The sequence below is a fragment of the Somniosus microcephalus genome, chromosome 7 (genome assembly GCF_052327205.1).
Source record: "Somniosus microcephalus isolate GS21.2 chromosome 7, FLI_Smic_1.0, whole genome shotgun sequence".
In the NCBI taxonomy this organism is placed as follows: Eukaryota; Metazoa; Chordata; class Chondrichthyes; order Squaliformes; family Somniosidae; genus Somniosus; species Somniosus microcephalus.
This window is the reverse complement of record NC_140993.1, coordinates 151,070,768-151,091,517: the sequence shown is the minus strand read 5'-3', so window position 1 is coordinate 151,091,517 and position 20,750 is coordinate 151,070,768. Positions and strand designations below refer to the sequence as shown.

At 45.5% G+C, this 20,750-nt stretch overlaps 1 protein-coding gene across 4 annotated transcripts in view; it reads left to right on the top strand.

Moving 5' to 3' along the window:
• The window catches only part of ppp1r42 (protein phosphatase 1, regulatory subunit 42), a 152,047-nt gene that overhangs the window by 89,263 nt on the left and 42,034 nt on the right, over positions 1 to 20,750 (top strand). For all 4 annotated transcript variants that reach the window (XM_085993097.1, XM_085993095.1, XM_085993094.1 and 1 more), the window contains exon 9: positions 13,393 to 13,444. In XM_085993097.1, coding sequence (XP_085849223.1) covers positions 13,393 to 13,444 — 52 coding nt within the window. The remainder of the gene's footprint in view (positions 1 to 13,392; positions 13,445 to 20,750) is intronic.

Here is a 20,750-nt window from a genome sequence, read left to right as displayed (position 1 = left end):
GAAAATAAGAACAGTGTTTTCTAAATTGAAGACCATTATTATACAGTTTTCTCCTTGTCAAAGTATAGTTACCATGGTGTGGAGATGCCGGAGTTGGACTGGGGTGGACAAATGTAAGAAGTCACACAACACCAGGTTATAGTCCAACAGCTTTATTTGAAATCACAAGCTTTCGGAGCGCTGCTCCTTCTTCAGGTGAAGTGGAGAAATGCATAAAGACACAGCTTATATAGTCAGAGAATCATGTCAGATGTTTACAGGTAACCTTTCCAACTGCCATTTATCACACCTCGGCAGAGAGATAATCACAGCAGTCAAAGGTGTGAATGGTGTCCAAACAGGTCAGTCAGGGAAACATTACATCAAAGAACAATGAGGTGGGGTCACAAGGGGTCAAATATTGCAGATGCTGGGGTCTGTATGAAAAACAAAAAAACAGACAAAAAACATTTTTTTTTTTGGCTGGAAATCACAGCAGGTCCGGCCGCATCTGTGTAGAGAGAACAAGCCAATGTCGACTCGAGTCTGGATGACCCTGCATCAGGTGGGGTTACATGTAGCGTGACATGAACCCAAGATCTCGGTTGAGGCTGTCCTCATGGGTGCGGAACTTGGCTATCAGTTTCTGCTCGACGATTTTGCGTTGTCGTGTGTCTCGAAGGCCACCTTGGAGAATGCTTACCTGAAGATCGGAGGCTGAATGTCCTTGACTGCTGAAGTGTTCCCCGATTGGGAGGGAACACTCCTGCCTGGTGATTGTTGCGCGGTGTCCGTTCATCCGTTGTCGCAGTGTCTGCATGGTCTCGCCGATGTACCATGCTCCGGGGCATCCTTTCCTGCATCGTATGAGGTAGACAACGTTGGCCGAGTCTGTTTTTTTGTTTTTCATACAGACCCCAGCATCTGCAATATTTGACCCCTTGTGACCCCACCTCATTGTTCTTTGATGTAATGTTTCCCTGACTGACCTGTTTGGACACCATTCACACCTTTGACTGCTGTGATTATCTCTCTGCCGAGGTGTGATAAATGGCAGTTGGAAAGGTTACCTGTAAACATCTGACATGATTCTCTGACTATATAAGCTGTGTCTTTATGCATTTCTCCACTTCACCTGAAGAAGGAGCAGCGCTCCGAAAGCTTGTGATTTCAAATAAAGCTGTTGGACTATAACCTGGTGTTGTGTGACTTCTTACAAAGTATAGTTAGTACTCTGCTTCACAGGTTTTGAACAAAAGCTTCCACAATTTCACAAAATGTTAAAACCTGTATCATGCTGATCTGTGTAGTACCTGCTCTGTCTCCTGTACTGTCTGCTAGCTACCCATATATATATATTATATATATATATATAATAATAAAAATAATCCATGGAAGTAACAGATTCTGAAAAAAATACCTACAGTTTATTTTCATGTTTGGATGTTAAAAATTATTTACCAATTTGTAGGTCAGACTGATAATTTGCATTAATTTATGAGGGAAAGGAAGTAATTGCTGCCTATCTTTAAATATACTAATGTCTCCATAATCCATACGTTTTGTGTTAATAGAAAACTGGAATTCATATTTATGGAGATATCAATTTTGTATTATGAAACAGAATTTATAGTATATAGGTTGCACATTTTTGTTCAGAATCTAATTGTCTTGATTACATGTTGAGTACGGAATGCAGCATGCCCAACTTTAGTCCTGTTTTAATCAACATTGCATTGATGTATGTCTTTGACCTTTTGACAACTAGTCACTTTAGATGGTTCAGTAAGAAAATGTAAACATTAGTTTGCTCCTTGCATTCAAGAATGTTTGGTTGGGTGAAGGTGAAATGGAAAAGATTAATATGTACTTAATGAAGTTTGGAAAATTGAGAGTACAATTAAATAATTGTATGAATAATAGTAGTTAAAAACAGGTTTTACTTAAATACTTATTTCCTTCCTTTTAGCCCCCCATCAATAAGATTGATGAATAGCCTACTGTTTGTACCTTCCAATCCAGTCTCAAAGTTTTTTTTCCAGCAAATAAACAACATTTTCTTTTCTGTTAATGACCCAAAGGTTGTATTATTAAAGGAGAAAAGTAGACTTTCAGTCTCGAACCCAGAATTTTTCAAAAAAGTTTTGTTCTTTGACATTTCATAACAGAGGTCTGCCTTGCTTGATTAATTTTGGTCATGCCTCCTGAGGGGAAAAAAATGAAATGAATTCTCTTTCTGGCTGTTAAACTTGTGGATTTTCTGGTTATTAAGCTTGTTCATTCAAAAAAAATAACAATTTCTGCATCCAGTGTATTAATTCACTACCTTTGGAATTCAGATAAATATATTTAATTTTTTTAGGTTAACTAATGTTGCTTTAAACAATATACACATTCTATTAAAGTTGCATGATTTACATTTGTTAAAATAGTATTAGTCAATTACTGATAAGTGAATAATGATTTTATTACAAAATTGCATCGAGCCTCAATTATTGACAGTTGTTGGTCAAGAAAACGTGATGCATGTAATGAGACTGGCATATGTGAATGCTAACTATACATTACTAGAAATCAATTCAGAAAGTGGGGAAAACCAGTACAGTATACATATGTCACAGCCCCACATAGTGAGCTTTAGAATAAAGTTAATAGAAGTTGCACAATATCTTGAAAAAAATTAAAAAGCATTGGAAAAATAACTGAAATCTGAGCTTTTTCATACTGTAGTTTTAAAATACTGTCAGATTTTAGATGGAAAATTGTTGAGCTAATGAAAATTATGAAATATTTCCCGTAGAAGGGGATGATGTAATTTGGCCTGTAAGCATGGTAAATTTGTGTTCTGAACCGAAAATAGCAGGAGACAGAGATGGTTCAGAATTTGAATTTAGATTTATTTAACAGAAATATTCATGCATCAGAGTTATCTGTTGTATAAAATCTTTGTGCTGGTTTTCACTTTTATGAGGATATTGTTTTTAATATCACAAAGATGCTCATCCAAGTGAGCCAGTTCTTCTTTCCTACTAAACCTCAGTGATTGGTATTGTTAATATATATATTCTCTCCAGGGATGTCAAACGGTGGAACTCCACATCTCCCTCAGTACTCCTGTCCTCTGTCACTGCCAACAAAAGCAATTTACATTTGTAGAGCACCTTTAACTTACCAAAATGTTCCAAAGCATTTCATAGAGGAGAAAAAGAGTAGATCCTGAAACTTTACAGGTGGGTTAGGATCGGACCTCTTGCGCATACCCAATTTTAATCGCACCGCCATTGGCGCCGTGCTTTCAGCTGCCTAAGGCCCTAAGCTCTTAAATTCCCTCCTAAACCTCGCCATCTGTCTACCTCTCTCTCCTCCTTTAAGAAGCTCCTTAAATCTACCTCTTTGACCAAGCTTTTGGTCACCTGTCCTAATATTTTCTTAAGGTCAGGCAACATCTGGGGAGAGAGAAACAAAGTTAACATTTCAGGTCGATGACCTTTCATCAAAACGATGGAAGCATGGCTCTGATGAAAGGTCATCAACCTGAAAAGTTAACTTTGTTTCTCTCTCCACAGATGCTGCCTGACTTGCTGAGTATTTCCAGCATTTTCTGTTTTTATTTCAGATTTCCAGCATGTACAGTATTTTGCTTTTCTAATATCTTCTATGTGGCTCGGTATCACATTAGGCTGAATTTTACCAACCTCAGCGGGTCCGTGGCGGGCAACGTCGGTGGCGGGTCCCAGCCTTGCTCCTGGTTGTACATTGCAAAGGAGGACACAAGCAGGGATGTCTCATGTTGGGAGGACCAGGCTGCAGTGGCGCAAACCTTTCAATGATCTCAGTAGATCACGAAACATTACTGCAGAGCCACACTCAACCTCATCCTGCTGTGCCAATCATCACATCCCCATCACTCTGCCTTCCCTACCCTACTCATGCACATCCTTACTCACACCAACTTACCTTGCACCTCCACCCATCCCTCTCTATCTACATTAACACTTCCCCATCTCACTAGCCACCCTTCACACTCACCCTCATCCTAGTGCAATCATACCAACTAATAACACACAAGGGTAGCCACTTGTGTGTTTTATGCAATGTTCATGTGTGTTTTATGCAATGTTCATGTAAAGTTTCTGTTAATGTGGTGTCAAACATTGAAACCTTTATTTTCAACACTTTGCGTTCTTGGACAGATTTGTGTGCACCTTAGTGAGTTGCAATGAATGGTGAGATATAACGGTACCCCCCGCAATGGTGATCAGTGTGAAAAGAGTGGCTTGGGCATTGTAGGGATGCTTTATGGAGTTGATGTGGGGTGGTGCCAACCTGGCGCATCATGTGGCAGCCAGGTTGTACAGCGTCAAGTGAAGTAAATCTGGCCATGGTGAGGCCATCCCTGGCCTCCCGGGCAGCAATGAGGTTGGGTGCTGATGCTGTGCAGCATCAGTTGATTGTGGAGAAGGTTGGTGGTGTGCCTGGTGCTGCTGGTGTTGGGCTGATCGTGGTGAGATCCTGACGACCAAGGTGAGAGAGTTTCAAGGGCACCGATGCTGATGGAATAGATGGCAGGTGAAGTAGAGATGACAGAAGCGATCTGTCAATGGTGGGAGAGGTAATAAGGTCAGATTGGATAAAGACTTGTCTAAAGACTTGCAGCATCCTGAATCTGTAGTGGAAATGCAGTTTAGGGAAGATATCTGGTTCAGCTGGGAGCTTTGACTTGACATTTGAAGCTGTCAACTCATCAGCTGAAACAATGGCAAGTCACCACCCGCCTCAGCTTCACCGACAAGGTCTGGGCACAGTAGGAAACCAGTGGGCGACCAGTCAAAATCAAAAAGCTGGGAAAAAAGCATTGTTAAGAGGCTGTAAACAAGCCACTAATGATTTCAATTGCCTCCCCCGCTGCTACGTGTCGGGTCTGCTCAACGCTGGCCGACTCGACATTTGGGAAAGGCGTTGACAGCAGGGTCCTGACCTACTGTCAAAAAAAGCTTTTTCCCACCCGACCTGCCACTGATCGTGCCCGCTGACTCCCTGGAAAATTCTGCTCATTTTGTTTAATAATGCTCCTGTGAAGTACCTTGGGATATTTACTACATTAAAGGCGCTATATAAATGCAAGTTGTTGCTGTAATTGAAATCTTGGATAAAAATTCTCTGCAGAGAGGTCAGGGAGGGCTGAAGTGCCACTGTATAAAGCAGTCGAAGAGATCCTTTGCAACTTTGACCAGGTTGGTCTTTGTGCTATGGGCAGGATTGAAAAGTTCAAAGATAGAGTTGTGGGAAAGGTGAGTACACAGCAGGGAGGCAATTACATGTTTAAGGAGCCTGGGCAAGAAAGGGAGGTTTGTGATTGGGTGTACTTGGATGGAAGCATATGGATCAAAGGGCAGTTTTTTGAGGACATGGTGATGGTGGGTTTGAAAGGAGAGGGAGCCATTGAACAATGTTAGTAAGCATTAGAGCAGGAAAGGTAGTTGAGATGTCCGGATTTGCACGGGGAGTGCATCAAGGAGGCAGAAGGTTGGTCTTGTAGAAGAGACAGGCTTGGAGGGTGTGGGAATTGCAGAGAAGTTGCAAAGTGATGGTGGGATTGTGTTAGAATGAGTGTGGGGTTGGGAGATGATCAGTGGAGGAGCAGGAGAAGATGGCACCTGAGACAGCTGCGCAGATGGTCTCAATCTTTTGTGTCAAGGAAATCCTATGAGCTCCTCACACAGTGTTAGAGTTGAGGATGGAAAGGTCAAAGGGAAGAAAGGCCATTTTTCATGGATGAATGGTGTTGTGGATTGTTCTTGCCTTCCAGGATGATTCTGGAGTAATTTGGTCATAACGAGGGAAGTGTGGTAGGGCTTGATAAGGTCCAGACAAATTTAGCAGTGGATAACAAGACCTGCGTGTTCTACAGTCTGTGGCCTATAATGTTAAGGGTATGAAAGTGGAAGCTGTACTCTGAGCAACAACCTGAATGGAAGATGGTGAGTTATTTGGTATGGACAGAAGAGTTGAAAGAAGAAGTGAGGGAAATGTTTAGCAGCGGCAGCATTGTGATGACTGTGGAAAGCTAAGGAAAGGGTAGCTAGGAGATCAAGAATGAATTGATGAGGAAGCTGATGGGAGCAGTTTTTTTTTCAGGAGTGAAGGGTAGTCAGGCTTCAGGTAGGTAGGCAGATTTGTATGGTGAACGAGATGAGGAAGTGATCGGAGATGGCTATATGTGATCAGGACCTTGGAGGTGGTGAGGCCACGAGATACTGAGGTTGAGGAAGTGGAAATGGGTGTCAGTAAGGGAGTTGATGTGAACAGTGAGGTTAAGGGAGGGCATGAGGGCAGAGAAGTCAGGAGCAAGGCGAATTAAAGTAGAGGTTAAAATTCCTGAGAATGACAAATCATTTGGTGAACAGGCTGAAGTGGGGAGAGAAGTTAGAGGATCTCAGTAAATGACTTGGGAGGGGAGTAGAGGGCAAGGACTTTGAATGAAAAGTGAGAGGGGTGGATGCAGGGTGAGATGCTTGACTGAGGAAAAGGGCCTGAGGTTTATGGGGGACAGCCCAAAGTGGGACTTGGTGTTGAGATCCACACTGATGTGGGTGGGGAACATGGTGTTGTGTAACCACTCATCATTTATCTCATCTTCACTCCTTTTCAAACCTGCTTTTTATTATTTTGGATCTCCCTTTGCCACTCAACAAAAAGTCAGGCGAATAAAGGCAGCACCTCAAGTGGATAATGCGTTTTATGGCAAGGGATATAGGCCTGGAATTTCCGCTTGATTGCGCTGGTTTTTTTCAGCTGAATTTGGCGCAAAATATACCTCTCTGTTGGTTCGGGCTCCTTTTCCCAAAGAAAGCCAGGACAGCAGGACAGATGGCATCACTAAGATGCCTGGTTTACTATATTGTTGGATATTTCATTTGTCAGTATCCCAATCACACAATGTTGTGAGTGGTACTGCATGAAAAAAGACATGCCAGGGTGATAAAGAACCAACGTTGCCTGATTGGCTGCTCATGCCAAGATGCGACCAGCCATTTTTGCAGGCTCTGGCATACTAACCTGACAGTGACCATGGAGATCTGTCTTCTTAATGCCCAGGTCAGCAAAGAGACAGATGCAGAGCTGTGCCATCTGCTGCAAGGATGCCTGCAGCTACCCCATGAAGTGACATGGTCAGTTGTGGCCTGAAATTTGGCTGCACCACTTTACAGACAAGCTGCAATGCTGACCTATAGGGATGGCACCCTGAAAGGTTACAGAGAGAAACCTTCCTTGCAATCATATCATTCAGCACCACCTCCACATTATTAGCCATCAAACCGGGGGTTGTGTGCTGGACTGCTCCATTACCTGACTGTAGACTCCTGCTTGAACTTTGCGCTGCTTTTCCTTCATTTTTGCCTGTCTCTTTTTAGTCCTCTGCCCTTTCAGCTTAGACAGTGTTGATAATTGGCTGAGATGCCTTTTGAGATTTTGGGTAGAATTTTTGTCCCACCATTGCCTTTGAATTTATCTTCGACACGATGGCTTTCAAAGTGCTTGGAGACACAATCCCAGCATTTACGCTGGTAAAAATCTCACCAGTGACCTCCAGTGTTGACCCTGCCCAAGTGTGTGGGGTCCATGGGAGGTCACCCTAATTAAATATTGGTGGGAAACCACACCACTTGGAGGGAGCATCCATGGTCCCTACCAACCCACACTAGCTGGAATGTCCAGCACATGCTACCATCTGGGGGATGGAGGGGGGGCTGGGTGGGGAGTGCCTTGTGTCCCCAGGGAAAGATGACTTTGTGGCCACTATGACCTCCTTTGCAAGGCAGCTGATAACATCATAAAACATTTTTTTTTACCTGAATTGACTTGAGGGTCCAGGCTGCTTCTCTGGCCTGAACCCTCCCGCCATCTGACATTATAACAGTGACTACACTTCCAAAGTACTTAATTGGCTATAAAGCGCTTTGGGATGCCCTGAGGTCGTGAAACGTGCTATATAAATGCAAGTCTATTTTTTTCTAGGTGGGACCCCACTTCCATCTTTCAGACAGCTCACTCTGCAAGCTTACACCAGGTCCAGTTGAGGCCAAAATGCACAAAAAAAAGCTTAGAGACTGACTACCTTTGGCCCACCCTTCCAAGTCACTGACTTTGTAAGGGGCAGGCAGAGGCTCTCCCCTTTACAAAGCCAAGTGGAAACACCATCACTAGTCTAGGACCTACGTTTGTGGCTGTTCCACTGAAGTTACAGCTAGGGTCTGCCAGACTGGGGCTAATTTTCATTTCCCATCATTAAAATGCTCTTTTAGATTTATCCAAATCCAGATCTGAAGTTATGCTAATGAGCTGACCTAGAAAAATTAGGTGTACACAACCCACTTCCATTTGAGTCTGTCTAAAACAGACCAATAACCATTCTGGCAGTAATAATACCAAACAAGGAAAATCTAAGCTTATATATGGACGATCATGTGCATATATTCAGGTGCCATTACTGCCTGACTTAGTGCAATGGTATTCCAGTGCGCTCTCTTTTTATTCATGCATTTAAACTTTCTTCCTAGTCTATTAGACCTCCTCTTCACCTAAAGCTTTTGGTGTTTTGACAGAAACAGAAGTCCATTGTGCAGATGTTGTCTTACAATGATTTTGAAAACCTCAAATGGGCCATTATACACAAATAAAAGCTACTTTAAGTAGGTCTTCTCTGAGTAGACGTTCCTCCTCGTGTTTCAATTGCAGTCAAGCAGAGGATAGGCTGACAGGATGTCGAACCCCCATTGCATTTGGCCTGTGCCCTACCGCTAGCCTAAGTTCATCCTTTGTTGCAGCTGCTGGAAGATTGAGGGGTGAATTATGATTTGGCCACAAACACTGTTTACCAACACAAATACTATTGTGCACAGAGAGGAGAGAAGTAGCCCTTCATGTCTCTTTATTAGTAATATAATCCTGAAAATAAATTATATAAGTGTGATAATGGTATGACCAATTCTTTATTTGTTTTATAATTATTTTTGACCTAGGTATTTAAGTTCATTAAAATGCCCAGATATATTAGATATTTGTATGGAATTGTGACTACTCTCAACAACAAAACAAGTGAAACGGGACTTAAACAATGCAATATAGTTTGGAAGAACCAATTAGCTTTAATTCAGTAATTTCACTGAACCATTCTGTTTGCTTTCTTGCATGTCCACCCTGCCAGAAGCCAAATGAACAAGACCACATTAGATTTGATGAGCTGTTTGACAATAGGCATTTGCTGCATTTGATCCATAACTAATGCTTCTAAGCAAAGTGCGATAAGTGGCCTGTCTACGTGTTTAGCAAAGAATGCCATGTCTGGAACAAAACAGTGAATAGGCTTTCTTTTTTTCCAATTTTTGTTTAGAAATAAGGCAAACATAATGCTTTGTTTAAGGAACCAAAAATATTCCAATTTTACATTCTGGTTAGTTCTAAGCTTTCATTGCATGTTATTAAAAAAATCTAACATTGTCCTCATTGCCCTGCAGCAAGTATATCTTTTGTTAGCTATTTAAATACCAGCACAAAGCAGTCTTAGTCATTGGGAAGTTCATCATTCCATTTGTCTGACTTTCCTAATTATATGCATATAGGATACCTTGAGCAAATTATTTTCTTTGCAAAGAAAATGCATATACCATCAAATTTCATTTAGTAAAACAGTGATAAAGACTTGATACAAAACAAAGGCATTTAAATTTTGAAATATGACTTGCAACTGATCATGTTAATAATATTTATTCAGTGAATATTGCCATAATAAGTCCCAGTAAATCTCCTGTGGTGATGTTACAGAAAGTCATTTCAACAACCTGAATTTACATAACACCTTTAACGAAGTAAAACATCCCAAAGCACTTCACAGGAGCGCTATCAAACAAAATTTGACACCAATCCACATAAGATATTAGGACAGGTGACTGAAAGCTTGGTCAAAGAGGTAGATTTTAAGGAGCGTCTTAAAGGAGGATAGAGGGGTTAGGGAGGGAATTCTTTGTTTAGGACTAATGGTGGAGCGACGAAAATCGGGGATGCACAAGAAGCCAGAATTAGAGGAGCGCAGAGATCTTAGAGGGTTGTAGTGCTGGAGGAGGTTACAGAGATAGGGAGGGACGAGGCCATGGAGGGATTTGAAAACAAGGATGAGAATTTTAAAATCCAGGACCGGGAGCCAATTTAGGTCAGCGAACACAGGGGTGATGGATGAACAGAACTTGGTGAAAGTTAGGATTCGGACAGCTCAAGTTCACAGAGCATGCAAGGTGGGAGGCCGGCCAGGAGAGCATTGGAATAGTCAAGTCTAGAGGTAACAAAGGCATGTTTCATGAGGATTTAAGCAGCAGATGAGCTGAGACAGGGGTGGAGATGGACAATGCTTACCACAGTCCTACTGCAGCATAAACACCCTTTGCTCGAATACAGCAAATGGGCTGAAACATAACTCCCAAAAATGGGTGGGTTGGTGTCAGGTCAGAAGTTGAAATTCAAAATTGAAACACGAACCCAACCTGCCAATACCAGTTTTAACAGAGGCGGGATGAGGGTCAGTCATTTAAATACTATAATGAGGCTGCCTGCCTTAATTTTAACAGTCATTCTATTTTTAACTCATGTCGGCAGGGTTTCCCAGGCCTCGGGAAACCCGGCAGCTGAAAGGAGACATGAAGGGCTGAATCTATAAGGTAAGTGCCTTTGCAGCACAGCTTGTGAGCCAGGAGGAGCAGAAATGTTTCCTCTAGGCAATGTTCCCTCTAATTTCTTTTTGGCCTGCGCAACCCCTTTAACGGGCTGCAGGGCCATTCAAAATTTCAAACCATGCGTGGTTTTTCTATTTAATAGCTGGCTCACTGGCTGCACGGGACCTGCGGCCACACAACTTAACGTGAACATTGTCTCCAGGCCAAACAAGCTACCCCACCGAACCGCGTTCTGTCTGCTCCCCCCGACCACCATTTGCTCCCCCCCGACCACCATCAGCGCCCCCAATGACCTTCTCTCCTTACCCCCCCCTTCCAACCATCGGGCCCCCAACCACCAATGGACCCCACCACTAGATTTACCTGATCTCTTTGGCTGCAGCCTTGTGAAGCAGGCTTCCCTGCCTGACAGGCCTCCAGCCTGCCAATCAGGCCACCTGTGGGTGGGAAACCACCAGAAAAAAATTTAAAGGAGTGCTGCAGTTAAAAACTGCAGGACATTCGGGAAACCCAATCTTCCTCACAACAGCCCCCACCAATCCCCAGCACGGAACTCGCCTCCAGGCTACAACAGCCCTTCTGCACGGAACTTGCCTCCGGGCTAAAAACCAGACCAATATGGCTGACGTAAGATAAAATTATTACATACTTTACTGATGATGACAAGTACAGGATTAATTGATACAATATTTGTAATACTGTTTACCTACCACGTTACGAGGTTTGCTCAAGATGCAATTCATTTATGTTCCTCTCTCCCAAAACCTCTTGTTCCCAGTTATTTATATTATAAAGCATTATATTATAATAATAATGCATTTTTGCTATTTCTCCCATGGTGGATTTGCAGCATTTTCTAAGATGCAAATATTTTATTAATTCATTCATTGCTCCCAAAATCATCATCATTCTCAGTTATTTACATGATTATAAAATATATTTTCCCCCACTTCCCATGTTGCATTTGTAGTTCTAGCTGAAGCTGTCATTAATTTAGCAGTGCCGAGACAGGTTTTCCCCCATTGTGAAGACTCCAATGACCAGCATCTGAACAGGTGGTCCTTCATGATGGTATTGACCGGGCTTGGCTGAATGACTCTAGTACATTGCCAGAGCACAACATAAAGGTGCCTCATAACCATCATCCTTTGATCCTTGGCAGGCATCAACCCCTTCACATCTCCACCTCTCGACCTCTAAGGTCCTCCTTAAAACTCACCTCTTTGATCAAATTTTTGGTCACCCCTCCTAAAGTCTCTTAGCTCACCGTCCATTATTTATTTATGTAACTGTGAAGCACTTTGGGATGTTTTTCTACATTAATATCGCTATATAAAAAGTTGTTTTTTTAAAATCAGATTTTAAGATGAAATCAGGAGTATTGCATTCAAATATTACAATTGATGTTACATACATAAATAAAGAATAGCTGTATTTCTTTCTTTTACATACATAAATAAAACATTTTTTAAAGTGCATGACGCTCGACAGGAATGCTACTTGGCAGAAACACCAATAGGAGTATGTAGAAAAAGCAGGGAATAAGATGAGAGCAGATATCTCCAGTTTAAGATGGGCCAAATGGCCTCTTTCTATGCTGTAATTTCTATGATGAGGTGGAACTATACATTTACAATGGACATTAGCTCATTTAATTTACAAAAAACCTCTGCTATGTTGATGAAATCATTTAGCAATTTAAATCAGCAAACCAATCTGATGAACGATCCAAAAAGCTTTGCTTATTTCACAATGAAACAAAACAAATTTATGATGTAACTCTCAACATCCTGGAGGAGGTTCTGCGGGTGCCACACATATAATGTCCATGTGAACCAACACTGTGCCACTCCAGTTGCAATAATTCATTTGCATTACAATTCACTGCTCCCATCTTGTATATACCTGTATTGTGATACACCAACTTACCATATCTTTTTGTTGTACGTCAAATTTAGTCATACCAGAGAACTGTAAAAGGTGTACCATATAACTACGTTGGAGTCTCATAAAATGTATAGAATCATTAACTGTACTATTTGGCTGGGGAGTCTAGAACCAGGGGTCCGTCTCAGAATAAGAGGTCGGGCATTTAGGACTGAGATGAGGAGAAATTTCTTCACTGAGGGTGGTGAATCTTTGGAATTCTCTACCCCAGAGGGCTGTGGAGGCTCAGTCATTGAGGATATTTAAGGTGTGGAGATGCCGGTGTTGGACTGGAGTGGACAAATGTAAGAAGTCACACAACACCAGGTTATAGTCCAACAGTTTTATTTGAAATCACAAGCTTACGGAGCGCTGCTCCTTCGTCAGGTGAAGTCACCTGACAAAGGAGCAGCGCTCCGTAAGCTTGTGATTTCAAATAAAACTGTTGGACTTATAACCTGGTGTTGTGTGACTTATATGAGTATATTCAAGACAGAGATCGATAGATTTTTGGATATTAAGGGAATCAAGGGTAATGGGATAGTGCAGGAAAGTGGAGATGAGGTAGAAGATCAGCCATGATCTTATTGAATGGTGGAGCAGGCTCGAAAGGCCAAATGGCCAACTCCTGCTCCTACTTCTTATATTCTCGAGTTAAGGTGTTAAGGCAATACAGCTATTCTTCCACTTAATTCAGTGTGAGATTCCAGTAATAACATGTATGACCAAAAAAGCCCATACTTGCTTTTTTTTCTTATAGGTCAGAACCAGTCAGATTTTTGTTGCTGCCTTCTCCTAACATGGTGACTAAGGTACAGTATTTCAGCCATACTGATAAGACACATTTCAGGTATTACTGCCTTTTGTAATAGGGTCATTAAATACATGACACGGATGTGATGGCTGTCCCACAGTTAACTGAAAGTAACAATGTCCTCTATATACTTCAAAATCCTGACCACCATCAGGACAGAATGCATCAGCTGTTGGAACTTAGTTTACACATTTTTCATCCTAAAGCCTATGACCGTAAACTTCATAACCCTGTGGGTATAGTAAACATGTAACATACTTGGGCTCACAGTGCCTAACAGAAACTTTTGGTCAGGTCGAGAGTTGTTAGGTGTTTAGTGTGTCCTAGCTACATGAGAGTCTCCTCCTTGTGAAGTATAATGTAACATTGCTTTGGTTTGATACAATGATTTATTTATTATCTGTCACTGGTTATACTTTCTACAGCATTGTGCCACAGTATTGAAAATAATTAACAAATGGAATGTTGTAGGCTAATTTTAATAATTGTTTACGATATGCCTATGATACTACTTGCTAAAATATTTCCATTTCCTTTCCAAGTTGGTTTCAGACTCCATTATTGTACCAGTAGCCCTTCCTTGTAACTGAGCAACCTTACTGGCTCAGGCTGTAGCTGATTGATCACACAGTTTTTATTGTAGAACCTGTTTGCTGATTCCCTGTCAGATTTATTTATTTCAAACCTTCCAGGTTTCCCAGACATCTGTGCCCTGAGTGACATTGTGAGAGAGATTCTGCACCCCACCACATGCACTGTGGTATTTTGGGAAACCACTGCAAGGTTCTTCTCCACTGGTAGCAATGTCTCTTCTTCTGTTTGGGCGGTGGAAGCCTTTGTTCTTGTAAAAACTAGTGCTGCACAAGTTAGTTGTGGTTTTTCAACCTTTGCCTGATACAAAATAACTACACATGCTACTAGATTTGGATCTAAATTGTTTCCTAATAACATTATGTAATAATGGCTTCACAACACCGACTGTGCATTCACTTGTCCACAATGGACTATTTCATTACAGGTAGACTATCCTTTATCCGAAAACCTCGGGACCAGTCGTGTTTCGGTTTTTGGAAAATTTTGGATTTCAGAAGGTATTTTATAAGACTGGGAAATTTGTCGGGGTGGGGGTCGGCGGGGGTCGGGGTCAGCGGGGGTCGGGGTCGTGCACACGACTTACGCTGAACGAAAACACTTTCGGTTTTCAAAGGATTTCGGTTTTCGGAAGTGCGGATAAAGGATACACTATCCCTTATCCGAAAGGGTGGGGGTCGGGGGTCGGGGGGGGGGGTGGGGGAGAAAAGAATATCGGACAGGCTGCTGTATTGTTGGGTTCACTCTCCCGGTATACCTCCTTCATAACTGCCCGGCTCGCGTAAGTCGTGCACCACTCTGGTCATGTCGTGCGCGCGACTTACGCTGAACAAAAAAACCTTTGGTTTTTAGAGGGTTTCGGTTTTTGGAAGTTCGGATAAAGGATAGTCTACCTGTATTATTATAACATCGTCTTTGGCCCTAAAATGCCATGAATGCATGCATTTCTTCCCACTAGATATTGACTGTCCTGTGTCAAATGTAGGCATGTTTAAGTGAGATAACTTCCTTTGTCATGTAAGCTGTCCATTGTTTCACTGTTTACTGTAATTGGGTTTAAATACCGTGCTGTAGGAATGGCTAGATTCCTAAGTAAAGGACTGAGGTCGAGTCAGTCTATCAAACAAACGATGTTTAATACTAATCAACAGAGTTTAAAACGAAAACACAGGAGAACTACATTACAGGTCTGTACTCTTTGCTGGCTCCACGAGGACTGGCTGGGGCAGCTCCCCAGCCTGACGTCATGACGTCATGACGTTTTCCCGCCGCTGGAGGATCACGTGATCAACGTGATGAAGTCATCGCGTTTGGTCTCATTCTTAAAGGGACCGCGCTATGTACATGCAATGATATGAACAAAGATACAGATTTATTCTGTAGCTAATAATTTGTTAAAGATAATTATGTACATTAGATCAGAGTCCCCCTGGTGGCTCCACCACATGCACCCCCCCCCCCCAGAAACTTTTGTCGCCTGCCTCCAGTATGCGAAAAGGGCCTGTGTAAGGGGCCTTGAGCGGATTCCTATGGGCATCATGACGAATGAATACAAATTCAGCATTCTTTAGCTCCGCTGGTACGTGTGAAGATGGAAGGCCGTAATGCGAAGTTGGGATAGGCGCAAAAGCCCTGGCTGTTTCCCGGTGGCTGCTGAGTTGGTCGGTTGCGGACCACGGCTCAGTTGGAAGCGACAGGAAATCTCCCGGTACGCGGAGTGGCTGGCCGTACACGAGCTCTGCGGCAGACGATTGCTGGTCCTCTTTGGGTGCCGTGCGGAGACCCAACATGACCCACGGAAGCTTATCCACCCATCCGGCGCCTTGGAGGCTGGCCCTCAGCGATGCCTTTAACGATCTGTGGAAACGTTCGCACAAACCGTTTGCTTGCGGGTGATAGGCTGTGGTGCGGTGAAGCTTGGTGCCGAGACCCTGGGCCACAGCGTTCCAGAGCTTGGAAGAGAACTGTCCGAACTGTCTGAAGAAATGTCCGCCGAAACGTGCGACCCACGAGGAGAGGAATGCTCTGACGACATCAGCGGACATAGTAGACGCCAGAGGAACTGCCTCTGGCCATCTAGTAGTACGATCGACCATGGTGAGGATGTGTGTGAACCCCTGCGACGGTGGAAGCGGCCCGACGAGGTCCATGTTGACATGGTCGAATCAACGTTCTGGTACTGCAAACGTGGCGTTGCACCTTAGACGTTTGACAGACGACGCAGGTGTTAGCCCAGTCGCGGATATCCTTACGCATTCCTCTCCAGACGAACTTAGCCGACATTATTTTTTGAGATGCCTTCACACCAGGATGTGAAAGCCCATGTATGGCGTCGAAAACTTTGCGGCGCCAGGCAACTGGAACGACCGGGCGGGGATCTCCCATGGAGACATCGCAGAGTAACGAGGTGCCTGCAGCGTGGAATTGCACATCGGTCGGTTGGAGGCTAGAGGTGTCGGTGCGATACGCCTGTGTTTCAGGGTCGGATGCCTGATCGGTAGCCATGAGGGCATAATCGATGCCCAGCTGGACCGCCCGTACGGTCGTGCGAGAAAGGCAATCAGCTACCAAGTTGTCCTTGCCAGCTACGTGTTGGACGTCTGTCGTGAATTCTGAAATGAAAGTTAGCTGTCGCTGCTGTCGAGCCGACCACGGTTCGGCGGTCTTGGCCATGGCGAAGGTCAGTGGTTTGTGATCTACAAACGCAGTAAAGGGACGTCCTTCTAACAAAAAACGGAAATGGCGGATAGCCAGGAACAGCGCCAGCAACTCCCGGTCGAAAGTGCTGTATTTGTGTTCATTGCGCCGGAGTTGGCGGCTGAAAAATGCCAGTGGTTGCCACGTCCCGTTGACCCACTGTTCCTGCACAGCGCCTATGGCATAGTCGGAAGCGTCGGTGGTAAGGGCGATGGTGGCACCTGGCAGAGGGTGCACCAACATAGTTGCATTGGCTAGAGCGGTTTTTGTGTTGTCGAAAGCGTTGTCCATTTCGACCGTCCAAGCTATTGTATCCTTTCTGGCCTTGCTTTTGAGGGCCTCGTAGAGGGGCTGCATGAGTCGTGCTGCCTTGGGCACAAAGCGGTGGTAGAATTTCACCATGCCCAGGAATTCTTGAAGAGCCTTGGTGGACTGCGGCCTTGGGAATGCCGTAATTGCTTCGACCTTTGACTGCAGCGGAATTGCGCCCTCCGAAGTAATGCGGTGGCCCAAGAAGTCAATCTGTTGTAGGCCGAACTGACACTTGGCCGGGTTGATTATGAGGCCATGTTGGCTGAGGCGCCGAAAGAGGGTGCGGAGATGGCAGACGTGTTCCTCTTTGGTAGAGCTGGCTATCAGGATGTCGTCAAGGTAGACAAATAAAAAGGGAAGATCCCGCAGGACCGAGTCCATTAGTCGTTGAAAAGCCTGTGCGGCGTTCTTGAGCCCAAATGGCATCCATAGAAACTTGGAACAGTCCAAAAGGAGTGATGACAGCCGTTTTCTGGATGTCCTGCGGGTGTACGGGAACTTGATGGTAGCCACGGACGAGGTCGACCTTGGAGAAGATTGAGTTTCCCGCCAAATGGGCGGAGAAATCCTGTATATGCGGAATCGGGTACCGATCGGGAGTAGTGGTGTCATTAAGGCGTCGGTAGTCCCCGCATGGCCGCCATCCACCGCCGGGCTTCGGGACGATGTGGAGAGGCGAGGACCAGGGACTATTCGACCGGCGAATAATCCCCAGCCGTTCCATCATGGCAAACTCTGCCTTCGCAGCCACGAGCTTGCCGGGTTCCAGGCGCCGAGCTCGCGCGTAAACCGGAGAGCCAGTCGTAGTAATGTGGTGTTCGACACCATGCTTAGTGGCCGAGGAGGAGAAAGTGGGCTTGGTCAGCTCCGAGAATTCACCTAATAGGCGAGTGAACTCGTCCGGCGAGGACAACGCGCAGGAGACAGTGTGCGACGTTGCGGAACTGCGGAAGCAAGGAATGGAGTGGAAGGTGGCCGCGTTGACCAATCGACGATTTCTTACATATGTTGGCGCATAAGAAATCCGCGCCGAGGATGGCTTGCGAAACCTTGGCTGTAATAAATTCCTACTGAAACCGTTGCCCGCCGAAGCACACCTGGACCCGCCATTTGCCAAAGGTACGAATGGCCCCGCCATTAGCTGCCTCGAGGGAGAGGCCGTGCATCCCAGACTGAATATCGAGTGCTGAGGCAGGAAGGATGCTACACTGCGCCCCGGTGTCACATAAAAAGCGCCGGCCTGAGAGGGAATCTGTAATGTAGAGGAGCTTCCCAGAATTTCCAATCGCCATCGCGGCCGCGGAATGTCCCTCAGACTCGGTCCTCCTTTTCTGGAGTTGCTGCTGGTGGTGTTGTCGGTTTTTTTTTAGGCGCGAAACTACAGGGAGGGCGGCAGCCTCTGGCTTTCTAACCGAAATGGGCGTGGTAAAAACACAAGCCGGGGGATGGAGGCGCGGGGCGGCGTTCGCGGGGGAGGGGTGCCTCGTGGCGGCGCAGGATTGCTGCGTGACCGCATAAATCGTATCTGCTTCTGCAGCAAGTGCTGCGCAATCTGTGGCTTCCGATCTGGCGAGGGCAGCCTGAACCTGCTCGGGTAGTTGACTCAGGAATAACTCCCGAAAGAGGAAACATTGTGGTTCTGAGCCAAGGAGCGTGAGCATCTGGCTCATTAACTCAGATGGCTTGGAATCGCCAAGCCCGGGCAAAGCGAGTAGCCGGCGGGCATGCTCCACCTTCGTGAGCCCGAAGACCTGTATTAACCGCGCTTTAAGAGTATTATACTTGCTGTCAACCGGGGTGTTTTCGAGCAGGCTGATGATCCGTGAGGCCGTGGAGCTGTCGAGTGCGGAGACCACGTAAAGGTAACGGGTCTGATCCGCAACGATGTTTCGGAGATCGAATTGTGCTTCTGCTTGGACGAACCAGGAGGCCGCCTGTTGTTCCCAAAACTCTGGGAGCTTCAAAGCCATGGAGTTCGCTTCCATGTTTCGTCGCGCTTCGCTTCTTCCGCAAAAATTGTTCACACAAATTCGGGGTCACCACTGTAGGAATGGCTAGATTCCTAACTAAAGGACTGAGGTTGAGTCAGTCTATCAAACAAACGATGTTTAATACTAATCAACAGAGTTTAAAACGAAAACACAGGAGAACTACATTACAGGTCTGTACTCTTTGCTGGCTCCACGAGGACTGGCTGGGGCAGCTCCCCAGCCTGACGTCATGACGCCATCACGTTTTCCCGCCGCTGGAGGATCACGTGATCAACGTGGTGACGTCATCGCGTTTGGTCTCATTCTTAAAGGGACCACGCTAGGTACATGCAATGATATGAACAAAGATACAGATTCATTCTGCAGCTAATAATTTGTTAAAGATAATTATGTACATTGGCCTAGAAATTCAGTTGCTTGCGCCAGCCGTTAGCGCCTTAAGAGAAGTGAATTTCGGGCGCTATGCGTGTAGCGTCCGGGCGCAGCGCGATCTGCGCCTCGCCCCAAATTAAGTAGACATTTAGCGCCGGCGCAAAGTTTAGCGCGCGCTCACCTGCGCGCGCAGAAAATGACGTCATATCCTCGTGCAACGCCCTTTGCGCGCCCCGATCCAGAACTTCAGTGGGACCGCCCCATTGTGCGGCCGGCGGCCCGCACGCTTGTTTAGTGGAACGCAACAGAGCCGACGCGGGCCCCGGGGAGCGTAAATTAAAGGGCACTTACCCTGCACTATAAAGGGCAGGCATTTTGCAGCAAACACTCTTGTGCAACGGATTTCTGGAGAGAGAGACCAAGGAAGACAGCTTTCTGGTTTGGGCCAACACTAGCTCAGGTATTTTTGGCTTCAGGCCAGAGCGTTGCAAGTGGCCTCTTGGATATTTGACTGTTTGGCAGCATATTATGGGGGCTGCATGGGGTGCCAACGCTGAGTTTCAGCGTCATGTCCGTAGGGCTCGCAGACGCGGTGTGAGAGGGGCAGCTCTGGCTAGACGCAGAGGGAACAACAGGCGTCGGCAACATAGGCCTTACCCAGTCAGGGCATACCGCCAGCAGCGCTCCTACCTCAACATGAGTGGCGCGCGATGTGTAAAAAGGCTGAGATTCCGAAAGGAGGTGGTTGGAGAGATCTGCCATCTGCTTCGCAGAGATCTGCGCCCAAAGCTCAGGAGCAGGACGTCTCTGTCGGTGGAGGCGAAGGTGACGGTGGCCTTGAACTTCTATGCCACCGGCTCCTTCCAATCCGCTGCTGGGGACATTGCTAACATATCCCAGTTCGCCGTGCATTGCTGCATCCGCCAGGTGACCGATGCCCTTTTCAGAAGGAGACGCCAATTCATCTCCTTCCCCATGGCCCTGGAGAGGCAGCATCAGCGTGCACTGGGATTTGCAAGATTCGCGGCCTTCCCCTTGGTGCAGGGCGCCATTGTACGCATGTGGCTTTGCGGGCACCTGTGGAGCATGCCGAGGATTACCGCAACCGGAAGGGCTACCATTCCCTCAATGTGCAGCTGGTGTGTGACCACAAGCAGCGCATCCTAGCTGTCAATGCCCGCTTTCCAGGCAGCAGCCATGATGCCTTTATCCTGCGGCAGACAACTGTGCGTGACATGTTCGAGGCACAGCCTCCCCCAAGAGGATGGCTTCTCGGGGACAAAGGCTATCCTTTGTGTACCTGGCTCATGACCCCGCTCCGCGCGCCCAGGACCCCTGCTG